Raw genomic sequence first — 14,680 nt, 5'->3', positions numbered from 1 at the left:
TGATTTTTTTTTTATTTTTGTTTCCCCCCCCCCCCCCCCTTTTTTCTTTTGTGCCACAGGCATTGTCATAAAAATATAATAAAGCAATCGTACTATGCAGTTAAAAGTGCTTTTGTACAACTGCTTTCCAACTCAACTAGCATGTATCACAAAAACGACAGAAAGCAGTATTGAAAGATTAGTCTAGAGGTACAACAGAATACGTGAAACAGTCATTACAAAATAGAGGTGGAAACTGTCTTACCTATAAGTGATGTTTCTTCATTATACAAAGTAATTTTCTAACTTTGCTTTTCTTTTTAGTCACGACACAGAACGTAACATACAGTAAAACATCTTAATGGAAGTATCCAACCTCACTATTTTAAGAACACCTACATTAAAATTTCACTGCTACATGTCTTATCGTTAATATTAAAACGGGAGAAACATCCAGATCATAGTTATTTACTATCTGTATTAAATTGTATTGGAAGATGGAAATCAAAATAAAACCCTTTTCCCCCTGAAGTGTAGGGTGACATAGAGTGATAAAATCCTTGTACTAAACCAAATAAATAAACTATTCCTTATAGTATCTCTGGCAATACTTTTGGAAGTATGATTTTTTCGTACAGGGAGGTGATTAGAGTTACACCAACAGATAAACCTTCAGAGATACAAAGAATTTTCATAACAACGAAAGATCAAAACCCCAATCCAACACTGATCAATGGCACATCTTGTACCTTCTCCTATATATAGGGTATAATTATTTTCCAATAATAACTTTTCCATAATTATTTTATACAAGAACAGGCCACATTTTAGTATCTTTGTCTAATGACAATCACTTGGTATCTTTATAAGGAAAACAAAATGAAGGAATTTGATGTAGAAGCAAAGGGATAGAAACTCAACAACGGTACTTGAAAATGAAATGCAGATTACTTTGCAATCCCTTAAATTAAAAATAGGAAAATTGTATAATCCAAAAGTAGGCAAAGCAACAGAAAATTACTTTTGAGGAACTCAAAGAATCTTAAATATAGTAACCACATACATGAAAAAAATAAAATGTGACTTTAAACACGGTTTTTAAGTCATGCACAACTATCTACAAATCATCATACGGAGTTGCTGCATGGTGTTCACTGCAAAGGAACGAGCCTTCAGATGCAACTCAGCCTCTACCAACCCCAGGTGGGAAAAAGAAGGAATTGAGGGTCGTTAAACACCATGCTGTTAGCAATATATGTACAGCACACACGCTATATAAGCATTAATATTAACAAAAATACGTAAAAATTAAGCATGTCTAGGTGACACCTACAGCTGAAATTACACTGAGCAACAAAGCAAAAGAAGAGATTGAAATGGTAGGAAAAAAAAAGAATGAGAAATGACTGGATCAACAGGTATGTGACAAACCACGTTTTTCTCATCCTCCCACAAGCAAAGCGGTGACATACCGCAGCAACTACTACACAGGTTTTCACTGAGCAATTTTAAACTCATGGGCAAAGTCTAGCTGGTAAATATGCAATGAAAAATACAGATACTCCTCTTTTCCAACGTCTTCTCATTTCTCCCCTTAATAACCACTCTTCAAACATCTGTGCGCATTTAATTTGTGAACTAATACTAGTTTGCAATACAAACCAAATGAAAGATCTTCTATAATATAAAGTTATAAACTGCTGATTATGTTCAAATTGAAAACATTTAGAGCAAAGGTATTTTTTATTTGAAATGGAAAGATCTCAAAGAACTAGCATAGTACTGTGAAATTCCTGTTGGAATTGGGAGCTTATTAAATATACCCCAGGAAATTGTATGGAAAACATTTATTGCAAGATGCTTGATAAGATTTTCTGTTTGCTGACTTACACTGCCTGTCAGGGTTACAATAGCTTTTTACTCTTGGGCAATTTTCTGAATGCTGCAATTGTTCTACGCTGCAGTGCCTTTTTCTACTCAACTTTCAGGAAGTGCCCATCAAGGGATCGCATGGTACAGTCTCTTTTGTGTCCACAACAGGACTATGGATGTGCCTTAACCTTTTTTTTGCACAGACACTTGCAGTAATTAGGAGTTCTATGTTTACTTACGAACTTGCATGTACTTGTACCATTTCTACAAGTCATAAGTGTTCTTACGCAAAACCTGTTCATATTTGAAGATCATTCAATGTGAAAGGAATGTCAGGAGGAAGGTATAGCATCACATGAGTAGGAGCTGGAGGGAAGTTTGCCCCATCAAGAGGAATGACTGTCGTCTTTCTGATTTTCATGACAAACACATGCACATAGGTGTGTACCCACACATGCAGACACACACGCAGTGTCTCTCCCTAACCTACTGGAAATAAAGCTGGCAAGAACACCACACTTGTTTATTCCGCTCTTGCAGGGGTGATTTTTTTCTAATTCATCCATGCCTCCTCTTAAAAGTTCAAGCCTCATGCTGTCATCACTTTTAAGAAATCTCGCAGCTCGTTCTCTCCCCATTTGTCCACTATTGACTTTAACATATTACTCTGCCAAAATTCTCAGTTTAGACGTGAAGTAATTTATCCTTTCCCCACCCTTCCCTTTTCAGGTTCCTTTGTTGCCAAAGTTATGCTTTCATTCAAGCTCCTGTACTAATTAGTTTGAAAGATCACCGACTCCTCTACCCAATTTGCTCTCAAAGCCATGCATCTACTTACAGCAAGCAATTAAACTATCCCAGATGACTTATACTTCATTACAGAAGAATTCACGTTCATTCTAATGTAGAAATACAACAACACGCAACCCAAAGCCCTCTGAACAGTCAACTCATCTAGCCACAGGCAACCCATTTAATGCTGTACATTGTGCTCCAAATTGATCTCTCTTCTTCTGGTGACACTTAGAGACTCTGAACTGTGGACACACACACAGAATCGCACACACCTCTGTGCAGAAAGTAACTTAAGAAGGAAGAAATTACTATCCTCTTAATGAGCCAGGATAATATAATCTTACTCATTTCACCTTAAAAGTCGTCAGCCACAGCCATGCAGCACTGCTCAAAAGCTCATTACAGCACTTAAAAACTCTCTTCAAATTTAGCTGGTTTTAGTTAAGGATCAATATGATTTATCTCTTCTACCAGTTTTGTTTGTAAACCTATAACAGAAACTATCCTTCAGTATATTTCTGTAACACCCAGTGTAGGGGGGTTATGATTTGATCACATTTATTTGCAGATGCTTATAATAATAACAGCAATAATACAGACAGACCACATCTACATGCAGATGCAAATAGAAACAGTAACACAAATAAAAAGACGGAATTATAGCAACCTACGGTTACAGTGAAGGTATAAAAGAAACAAAGGTGAGCGAGGGTAACATTCTACCCTCAGGAAATTGATAGAGCACTGCCTATGTAAAAACCAGTAACAGTCTCGTGTAGTTATTTTTTTTCCCCCAGTTGTCTTTACTGGTATAACAACAACATATAATCTCTCCCTAAACCTTGCTTCTCTTGCATGAACGTATATGCAGTTAGGTAATTAATGAGAAGGGAACAGAGGGGCAAATAAAGGAGATTATTAAACCAAAAGATAAACATACAGAACAGATGGAACTGACAGTTTGTGAAATAAATAGAAAAAACATTTCTTGATTATTTCCCATCTGAATCTGATCTCCTGCTCGTTCTGTTTGCAACGGATTTGTGAAGTTACTGAAGCAATTCAGACACATCTCATATGTTTCAATCTCACATCACACGCCCCCCCAGCCCATTAGTGAGCAGTACTAAAGATATCCTTAAACCCTTCCTTAAAAACACTAAACAGATTGTAACTACACTTAAGATAATAGTTCTTTAAAAGATGTCCTCAGTGGTACATTTTTCAGAAAAGGTCAGTTGCTCAAATTTTAACATTCTGATACTAAATTCTCTCATAACCTGTGTTATTGAGCAAGAAGGACAAGAAGGCAATAATGGGAGAGTGTGTGTGGAACACATTCTATATATTCCTAAAAATAATGCTAAGAATTAATAATCTTGATTGCGTAGGACTTTATATCGAAAGAGAAGCCACAGTATATTCTGTATCTTTTAGAACCTGACAGACCATTCAGGGAAACTGGAGACCAGCTTCACAAAACCTTCCTTTTTTAGTGGTTTATATGCAGCCACAGTGAGGCCTTATTTCATTCCTAAACTGGTTCAGTGAAAAGCACAACTTCTATTTCCAATGTGCTCATAATATTTACTGCATTCAAGTTTAAAAAAACTTGAGATAGGAAAATAAAAAATAAAAATGTACCCTAACAGTACAGGTTGGTAAAAGGAGAGTATGTTCTTACAGGCTTATAGTTCCTCTGTATAATTATGGGTTTATAATTGCCCTTTAGAACAGATAAATCTTATTTTCTATTGTCTTCACTGAATGATAATACGGGCTTGACAGTGTGTGTATAAAGTTGCATTCTCAACTACCTGGCTGTGAGAGAGCAGTTCTTTGGGAATGACAATAATCCCAGCCATTTCCTATTTCTTCTAAAATTCACCCACTCATGAATTTGAGAGTGGTTAACAAAAATGTTAGCCCTTGGATAAGTGTCTCTCAAAGACCAGAGACAGTTGTCATACACAGTACGGGGAGACGTGCGGCTTGGAGGGATAAACCATTTTCCCTAACAACGCAGCAGAACTTACAGAGAAAATCTTTGAGACTCCTGTTCCCTGACACGCTGCCTCACGTGAAGCAGGGATTACTTCACTCCTCCTGAGGTCTTCTACTTGCCAGTATCAGGTTGGAAAATTATAAACAAGTTAAGAACTTGTTAAGAACTAATTTGGGGCCAGAAAAACACAAGATACTGGGAACAACTAGAGCCTGAACTGAGGCTGGCAAGGAGAACCAAGACCTACTCAGTTACACTCCTTCCTCTCTATCACTTCACCTGTCTTCAACTCCAACATACAACTTTTTTTGCTTCTCTTCCCTTTCCTCCAAGCCACCTTGGCTTTGTGAAAAAAGAAACGATTCAGAAGATTCTCTTAACCATTCCTAGACACAGCCAGTGGTGGTCATACTAACCACATAATCAGTCTGAGAAGAGGAACACTAGTCCTATTTACATTTGTGTTCTGTAAATTTTGTACTTATGTACGACAGACAGAGAAACAAACCGTTCCAAGCAACCACGTCCCACACAAAACTGATCCACAGACCCACTCCATAACCTTCAAAGTTGAATAAGTGGTAGTTCGGAGACTGCTCTCTTTCCAATGGATTTATGATAGCTCAAATAATAGAGTTTCATTGCTTGAGAACACAGACAAAGGAATTGTGATCATAATTCTTTTTAAAAAATGAGATTTTTCACCATACCTAGTCACTGTCATTGCTACCCACCGGACAAAACCAGCACGTCTCCACAGCGTTTTATGTTTTCGTAAACCATGCAGTTAGATGAGATACTATTAAAGCTGTTGCAGTTTCCTATTTTATCCCAAGTGTAGGTCTTTGGCTCATGATTTCAATTCTGACTTTTGCAAGACAATTGTTGGGTAAAGCTATGTTCATCTGACTGGTATTTCACATCTCTTGTGTACGTCTGCCTTAGAGCATTTTCAAAGGCTATGGCTGTTTCTCTCCCTGATGAGGATTAAAATTTTGTCTTTAAGGAATGGACCTAAATTCCTTCAGAGAAATACAGCATACAAATGTATCTGGTTTATACACTTTTTTTTTCCCCAGAGAAGAAGTCGAAGTTATGATGTAGCTCACATAGTTTTGATTAACAGTTTTTATTTTACAGCATTATTACTATAAAATTAACAATGACACTTATGAACAGAAGCTTAACTCCTGAAGTGGTACCTAAACAGCTCTTCTGCTCCTTTCCTCGTACAGATAAGAAGTAGGAAGTCAAGTCTGGACTACAGAACATGTGCAATGTCACTGTTTGCTAAACTTCATGCTGTGTAGGATTAACTTGGTAAAGTATCTCAAAACATGAACAATAAAAGCCAAGCGGCATTTTCAGTATTTTCAATTCACTGATTAAAAATAAAGCTTTTTATTTCTTCCTCCAATGATACAGATACTCCAGAAGTATTATGTAAATATACTCATCAGTGCAGCTACCAAAGGGTAAGTGTGTTTATAGAAATGAGCCCCCAGATTAAGTAGATATCGTGAAATGTATGTGAATGTGCATGACTTGAACCAATGAACTGTGGCCTGAAATGATGTCACAGAATGTGCAGCATTAAGTGGAAGGTTAAACCTACTTGCATCTCGGTTCATTAAACGCAGTTAAAGTGCAAATTCCCTCATTCTGACAGTAGTAATCACAAGGGTTCACTTTCTGGTCACAGCGCTGACTTTTAAACCCCACAGAGCATCTGCAGAATTTCAGTAAAATAGACCTATATAAATATTCTACCTTTTGCTGAACAGATTTTACAGGCATTACATAAAATGATGGCAACACACACACAGCACACACCCACAGATAACAAAATTAATACTGAACTAGTGCTGACTATACTGAAAAGTTTGCTCATCAGCGTTGCTCAAACAGTTTTAAAACAACAGGCCTGTATCAACTGATGAGTTCAGGAATCTAACATTATTAACAAAGTGTTATTGTCAAATATGCCACACATTTGTATTGATCAATCCAGAGTGCAATGGCCTTAAAACAGTTCACGTCCATTTTCTTTGCATTGTTACCAGTTTTTGGTGTATGCTGCAGCATTTATATCTTGTAAATCCATACACAAGTTAAGATATGAAACTTGTTTTTTCCTTGAGATGCTATGGTGTTCCATATGAATTTGAAAAAGAATAAGCCAGTTTGTAGAAAGAAAAAGAAAGGAAGAATTACAAGCTTCCAAAATAGCCATTCTAGGTGTTTAAGCAAATGCATCACCGGACAATCATCGTATCTGGACCTTCTCCTTTTGCTGAGATTTATGAATCTCTCTAGTCCTCAGCTAAATACATATAAGTAGATAGAAATAACAGGCAAAAAGGACTGGATCAAAATAATAACGAAAAAGAAACGTAGGTATGTAAAGCATTTTCAGCAAGACTCCCACGCAGAAGTGCATTCCACTGCTTCCAGCCCCAAAGCTGCAAACATCTACTGACAACTTTTTTTCAACAGTGCAGCAACTACAGCTTTGCTCCTTTGCACGTTCAGAAGTGTTTGAGCTCTCACAGGGAGGAACAGTCAGTCCATCTCTTACACTGGTCAGACTCCAAAGTCCAGGCATTTCTCTATGTAACTTCCTTGAGAGTCCAAATACACCAGGCACTCTCGTTCACCATCACCTACCTCATACACATCAACAGGATGAAGGGATGGCTCTACCTGTATTTACAACATTGTAATGCCAGATCCCTTTGGACAACAATTTACTCGTGTCACCCTGGAAATAAGACACTCGAGTCCAATTCTCTCTTCCAACACCTCATTTGTTCCTGGAGGATGCCCTGACCTCCGGGTTGTTCGGAGAAGTGGAAGACTATTCCACAATGAAGCTTTTCAGCAGTGCAGGAAAAGATTGGATCATTTATTAGGCAAAAGCAACAAAAACAGGGAGTATGAGTAGGTAGCTCAGTGTAACTGAGAGCAGGAAAGAAATTAATTTCTTGCTACAGTGACTACTTCTGTATTTTGTATTTAACAGCTGTAAAAGAAGACACACCATAGCTCTCAAGAAAGGATTAGGACGTAGGCTTTTCTACATCTTCAGAGAGTACTGCACTGACTAACCTACAGAACCCCTTCTCCTTTGGTATTTAATGTCTGGGCTGTAGAAAAGCATCTGAACTGTTCTCTAACTATGGTGCAAGCGGGAGATTGCAATCTCACCACAGAACAGCCAAACTACCGTGGGCAGTGTGAAGGTCAGGGCAGCAACAAGAGATACGTGAGCATATCCTCAGACCCATAAAGGAAATAAAGACTGATGTTATTTGTCCCATTCTCTAGCCGTCAGGAGGAGCGTATTGCCCCCACCTCTGACCATCTCTACAGGAGAAAAGACTTAATCCACCTTTGAGAAGCAGGGGAGATCAACCATCTTATACCTCAAGATTCTATTAATGAATAAATGCCTAAATAGGCTCTAGATCTGGCCTGAAATTATTAGAAGTCTCAGAAGATCTGGTTTTGTATCTCTGTGCATCCACAATATAGTTCCACCTTTCAACACACAAGTTGCCAAAAGGTGGACAAAGTTTTGGGTTACAGAAACAGCAGGAAAAAGCACTGTAAGTTATGACTGCAATCAGCATGTTAAACATCCCAGAGAGACCAAAAATACAGACACATGCATAATAAAGTTATGTTTGTTGGCACACAGATATTTCAATGATCTACACGATGCAGGATACTCACAGACAGACAGGTACGTTTGTCTCTGGGTCCAGCTGACAGGTACCACCATTGTAGCAGTAGCCATCACATAACTGACAGGTAGAGGCAATCTTTCCATTAGTGCAACTGTTGTGGTTAAGAAAAAATACAAACAGCACCCAAAATTTTATTAGATCTGCTGAATTACCTTATAATTAGCTATATATTAAAATATTGATTTTATGATATGCGTAAGATCTACTGATGGCAAGAATTCCAGGTTTCCACTGAAAAGCTAGCACAGGCAGGAAGCTTATTACACGAGACATTTTCCCTCTTTTCTTCCATGGAAATAAACTATTATTATACAAAATAATCACCCAGCAATATAGCAGCACATCTTACTACACATGCACATATACACAGGATGTCTCTATCACTGCCACAGATACCATGGAATGAACAAATTTCAACAGTGTGGTAAAACTCCACTGGTAACTGTATCAAATATTCCGATTTTTCCAAGTGAAGACCCATTCAGTCTCCTGCTGCATTATGCTTTCCCCAGTGAGGAGTGCTCCAAAAGTTGGTTTAAAAAGGCAGGAGCAAGTGGGTTTTGCGTGAGCAGGAGCCACGCAAGGGAACTGTTCTGATGTGACTGGTTCAGGGGCTAGCCACTGTCTAACAGATACAAAGGACAACACAATATAATTAAATACACGGTTTTGCACACAAACAACCCCCCTACACACACTTACTTGCATAGTATGTCATTACTGTCCTTGTTTATTATGCAGTGTCCCCCGTGACATCTGATACACTTGTCCACTTCACATTTTGGACCTTCAAATCGTACTGGACAGACACATTCTACACTTCCATCATCAGAAATTGTACAGGATTCAGAATTCACGCAATAATGGTGGCAAACATCTGCAAGCAACACAAAAGCTAGTTACTAAAAGGAGTATCATATAAAAAATAATCCCTTATTTTCTAAGATATACTGTAACAAAACCAAAATGATAAATGAAGCTGGTGGCTCACTGGCAAATAGAAGAATCAAGAATACTCCATAACCAGATACATAATATATTAATGACGTAGTCTTGAGAAGTGAAATAGAAAGAAAATTCAACTCGTAAAAGACTTTTCTTTCCTTCTACTTGTCTAACTGTTTATGGCATCATCCCCATAATATAAACACCACTGATGAGAAAAGAAGAGCAGTGTGAATGTATTTAATGGGACATTGGCCGAATAAAAGTCTTCTGATACATTCACATTACCGTTAACAGCATTATGCTAAAGTGAAATGGAAACAGTATTTTGAAATAATTAGGTTTTATTTTCATTTATCTACATATTAAAATTTCACGAAGTTCTAATAATAATATATAAAGACATAATCCATAAGTTCTACAAAAACTATATACACGCTTATCTTTATAGACTGTGCAAGACTCCATTAACTTATTTAACTGCTTAAATCCAGCAGGACAGAGATTTCGAGTAGTGAACTGAGTTCAGGAGCTTCTTCAGAAGTGCCAGTAACTGCCTCATTTTTTTCATATGCCTTTAAAAAACCCAAGTTGCTTAACTGAAGAAGCTTCCAGAGCGACAATATACTGGTATCTTAACTCTGATAAAGACTCTCTCCCCATCTTTTCTGCAAGGCCCCTTTTAAGTACTGAAAGCCCACAACAGGGTCTCCCCGGAGCCTTCTCCTCCTGGCTCGATGACCCCAACTCTCTCAGCCTGACCTCACAGAGGAGGTGTTCGACCAGTCCGTGATTTCATGAAATGGCAACCTCAGCCCTGAGTCCAGCAGTGAAAACTCTCAAGCTGTCGTTTGACGGGGGGCATGTTGGAAGTGGCAAATTGGAGACTACTAAAACTGATGTATTTTACTGAGTGTATTCAGGATAGGGGATTTGTGAGGGTATCTCCAAGAGGAAAACACAATTTGCACTGTCGTGCCATTGGTACTCACTATGCCGGACAAGTTCTGTTAAAGGACAAAGCGCGGCTGTTGAAGGAGTTCTTTCTGTCTGGTTATTCTGTGTATCTCCACCTCCCCACGCAGGCTGTGGACTCCCCTGCTTATGGAACCGCTATGAGCAAGCACAGAGGCTTAAAGGACTCTAAGTGAAGCAGTTCGTTGTTTGCCGTTCCCCAGTTCAAGGTACAGAATGGTAATTTGCAGCAGGGGGGCTGCTTTTTGAAGAAAAATTACTGTCGTTGGCAAGTTCATATTGAGATACATTTTATGGAAAAGGCGCTACAAGGGGAAATGTTTCCGTGTACATTAGGAGAAAAAAACCCCCAAACCTACGAAGAGGAAGCTCATACTCAAACTGTTACTGTTTTTTACTGTTGATTGTAGTCACAAACGCTTTCAATATTCTGCTGTATCTAAAATGCATATGTACATTTGAACTGTAATGAAACAAAAATATTTTTCTTCACCCCCCCTAAAGAAAGAAATTTCAGTTTCAGGGAAAGTAACAGCTTGTGAGATCGCTATATCCACTGGGAATGACTGTAACTGCATGAAAATGTTTTCTATTTTTTAGGATGTTTGGGCCTCCAGTGATACAAGAAATGAACACTAACTAGCCTGTATGTCTTATTTCAGGAATTTAGAATAGAGAGTTATACTCAAATATATCAAATTCATGTGTATATAACAACGTGCGCAATGTTAGCAGAATTTTATGTAAATTCATTCACTTAAATTTATTTCAGCAGTGCCAGCGCCTTGACACAGAGCACACATTTTGGTTATTAGCCCTTATGTGAACTAATCACAGGAGAAACTCTACACTGGGTAATTGGAGACGATAAGTATGAGGAAAATAAGATCTTTGCAATCTGGCAGTGCTGCAAGTAAATGTCTTCTCCTTGCCATAAAAAAACCGCTAATAATATTTTCAGCTTGGGAGCATGAGTAAAATACCTATGCACCTTCATGTATCATCCTTTGCATGTGAACTAGTTTCAATCATATCATAGAAAGACTGAAAAAGGTATCTTAGAGGCAACCAGTCTCTGCAATAATGCTGTACTAATATATTCTAACACACATACAAAGCGAACGTGATTAATAAAGCAAAAAATCACAGATGTGAATTTATGTGCACATTATGAACTGTAGACTTGTACAATTTCATAGAACTGTTATTGGCCACAAAAATAAATATTCTGAAAGATTGTAAGACTCTTTTTTTCCCCTAAAAGTGATAAGGTTTAAATAAATAAAATCTTAATTTTATTTTGTATTTTACAATGTGTTCAAGTCTCTGTATTGTGGCATTTTTCCAAAGCGTCAGCAGACGATCCAAATCTGATCATAAGCACTGTTTAAAAAGTACCCCTAAATGTACATTAAAATTAATCCTTAAAAAAAAAAGAAATAAAAAGTTGTTTGCAGAAGTATTCAACTAGAAACAAATTGTTTGGTTTTGGGTAAGCCTCAAGCAAATGTTTTTTTCTTAATCTGTCTGTCTATGCATGATTTATGTACTATACTGCTTTCAAATACCCAATTGTGTTTGCAGATAGTTATTTGTGGATCCATGCAGTTTGTTTAATACCAAGTGGGAGAGAATCACAATTACTGCTGGTTTTCCATTTAAAGGTTTCAATTTATTTCACAGTCTCCCAACTGGAAATACATTCAGTTTACTTCAGTACAAACCCTGCTTAAGATACACACTAACCTTTTCCTTGTTTGACAGACCCTTCACTAAAATTAAATACTTCTTGTATCTTGTAGATTATTCTAAACCAGACTGTTACAACAGCTGATTTCCCTTTCATTTTGTTTGAATCTAGCATTCTGCAGCAAATTCACTGAATTACGTACAAAAGAGATGATGGCTTCCACATTTAATGTTCTATTCTACAACAGGCACTGTGGCAGTCCTCTAGTTCAGGGCATTACAGTCACAAGGTTGGGAAAGACCTTTAAGATCATCGAGTCCAACCGTTCACCCAGCACTGCCAGGGTCCCTAAACCATGTCCCTCAGCACCACACCCACCCGGCTTTTAAACCCCTCCAGGGATGGGGACTCCACCTCCTCCCTGGGCAGCCTGTTCCAATGCTTAATGACCCTCTGGGTAAAGAAATATTTCCTGATATCCAACCTAAATTTCCCCTGATGCAACTTAAGGCCATTTCCTCTCGTCCTGTCATTTGTAACATGGGAGAAGAGTCTGACCCCCACCTTCCTACAATGTCCTTTCAGGGAGCTGTAGAGAGTGATATGGTCTCCCCTCAGCTACCTCTTCTCCAGACTAAACAATCCCAGTTTCCTCAGCTGCTCCTCACAAGACAGGTTCTTCTAAACCCTTCACCAGCTTTGTTGCCCTTCTCTGGACACGCTCCAGCACCTCAATGTCCTTCTTGAAGTGAGGGACCCAAAACTGGACACAGTACTCAAGATGTGACCTCACCAGCGCTGAGTACAGGGGGACAATAATTTCCCTGCTCCTGCTGGCCACACTATTTCTGATACAAGCTAGGATGCCATTTACCTTCTTGGCCACCTGGGTAAAGCAGAGGTAGAATAAAGGAGATTAAAAAAAAATAATTGTGATCTCAGAAAAATAACCAGTTTTAGGTTTGGGTTGCTAGTGAGTCCTCATCTTGAAGAGACATGAAGACGACAGACAGTAATTTTGAAATGATTGACCAAAAGAAGACATTCAACATTATGTTTAAATGTCTTGAGTTACTGAAAAGAGACAATGGTGACCCATGCTGAGAGAAAGCACGGGGAGAAAAGAAAAACAAATGGAGTAAGAACAGAAGGCCTATTGGTTGATCATTTTCTTTCCACCCTACTACGTAACAGAAGTAGAAAAATTCAAGAGTCTTTCTAAAGACATAGAATCCTTTGGAAAACAGTGTCTCAGCGAGGAGAGACTGGTGGGTCAGTGGAGTGAAAGACTAGGGAGAACTTCAGCTGCAGAGGAGAGAATCTAAGTCCTGAGACTAAAACAAGAGTAATGCTTAGAAATCCTGGTTTTCAGTACCAGGAGGGGGCAGAAACCATACTCAAGAATACCTTGGACTGAGAAAGATGAAGGAATAGAGGGGCAAGAAACTCAAAGCAGTTGTTGATACAATGTTTGCAGGAGTTAGAAGTAAAAAGAAAAGGTAGGGTAGCAGTTTGAGACACGTGTCTGCAATGATAAGGGATACCAGAGAAATCCTTTAACCAATTGCGTCAATTCACTGTGTTTAGATATTCCACCAGCACAGATTAACAAATAGGAGAAGCTGGAATAGACAATTTTAACTCAATTATCTCATTTCTACTGAAAAAGTAAGCTGACTTGTACAGCCCCATTGTACATATTCATTCAAGAAAATAAACAAATCTTTCCTTAAAAAGCTCTCTTTCACCTCCACATGTAGATGGATATTGTGTGAATACGTTCAGAGATCAGTTGGATACATTCCCGTAGCAATACAAATAATTTTGGAGTTAAATTTAGCAACGCATGCCATAAACCACCCCGTAGAATCACAGAGTGTTCAAGATCGGAAGGGACATTTAAGAGTCATTTAGTCCAACCCCACTCACTCAACTCATGGTAAACTTCCATTTTGTAGAACGTTCATTATAAATCTGGATAATGATTATTAATGATTAATTAGCTTGTGGAGATTACTTACAGTATTGACACCTGTCTCCTGTGTACTCAGGCAAGCAGCTGCAAAAAGGTTGATTCCCAGCAGTGACGCTGCAGGTTCCTCTGTTTTGGCAAAAATGGTGGCAGACCGTCTGATTGCAGTTTGGTCCCGTAAAACCCAGCGCACAGTTGCACGTAGGCCTCCCTATTCAAAACAAAGAAAAGTATTTTATGACAAAAATAAACATTAAAACAATAATCAGCACTTTAAGCATAGATAGATCTATCATAAGAGTAGCAAGGTCTGATGTACGAGCCCAACTACATGTCTCCAGACAATAACAAAACGTATGTTTGCAAACATTACTTGAATTCAGAACTTTCAAAAAAAAAAAAACTTAGCACTGTAAGGATATGGACATGTCAAAAAGTGCATCTATAAATTCTGCACTAGTGAATATATCATCGACTGTTTGGGAATTATTTTAAAAGATGGTCTTAAGCAGGAATTTCAGATACAACTAAGCTCTTCAAATCGTCCTGCCAGGCTGGGTTTCTTCAGCTGCAGGGGATTAATGTTTGTATAATCAACGTTGATGCCTCTTCCATTATTCTCAAATCTACCAACATTTACATACAATCACCTGAATATACAAATATTGACTAATGCACTAATAGCCAACTTTACATAA

At 38.2% G+C, this 14,680-nt stretch overlaps 1 protein-coding gene across 1 annotated transcript in view; it reads right to left on the bottom strand.

Moving 5' to 3' along the window:
* The window catches only part of LOC104494009 (low-density lipoprotein receptor-related protein 1B-like), a gene marked incomplete at its 5' end in the record, with an annotated part of 136,594 nt that overhangs the window by 12,149 nt on the left and 109,765 nt on the right, over positions 1-14,680 (bottom strand). The window contains 3 exons of the mRNA XM_010136787.1: positions 8,387-8,491; positions 9,103-9,277; positions 14,032-14,193. Of these exons, the coding sequence (XP_010135089.1) occupies positions 8,387-8,491; positions 9,103-9,277; positions 14,032-14,193 (442 nt within the window). The remainder of the gene's footprint in view (positions 1-8,386; positions 8,492-9,102; positions 9,278-14,031; positions 14,194-14,680) is intronic.

This window comes from Buceros rhinoceros, unplaced genomic scaffold, assembly GCF_000710305.1.
Source record: "Buceros rhinoceros silvestris isolate BGI_N320 unplaced genomic scaffold, ASM71030v1 scaffold8090, whole genome shotgun sequence".
Lineage (NCBI taxonomy): Eukaryota > Metazoa > Chordata > Aves > Bucerotiformes > Bucerotidae > Buceros > Buceros rhinoceros.
The sequence above is the reverse complement of the archived record's forward strand: the minus strand, read 5'-3'. Positions and strand labels throughout refer to the sequence as shown.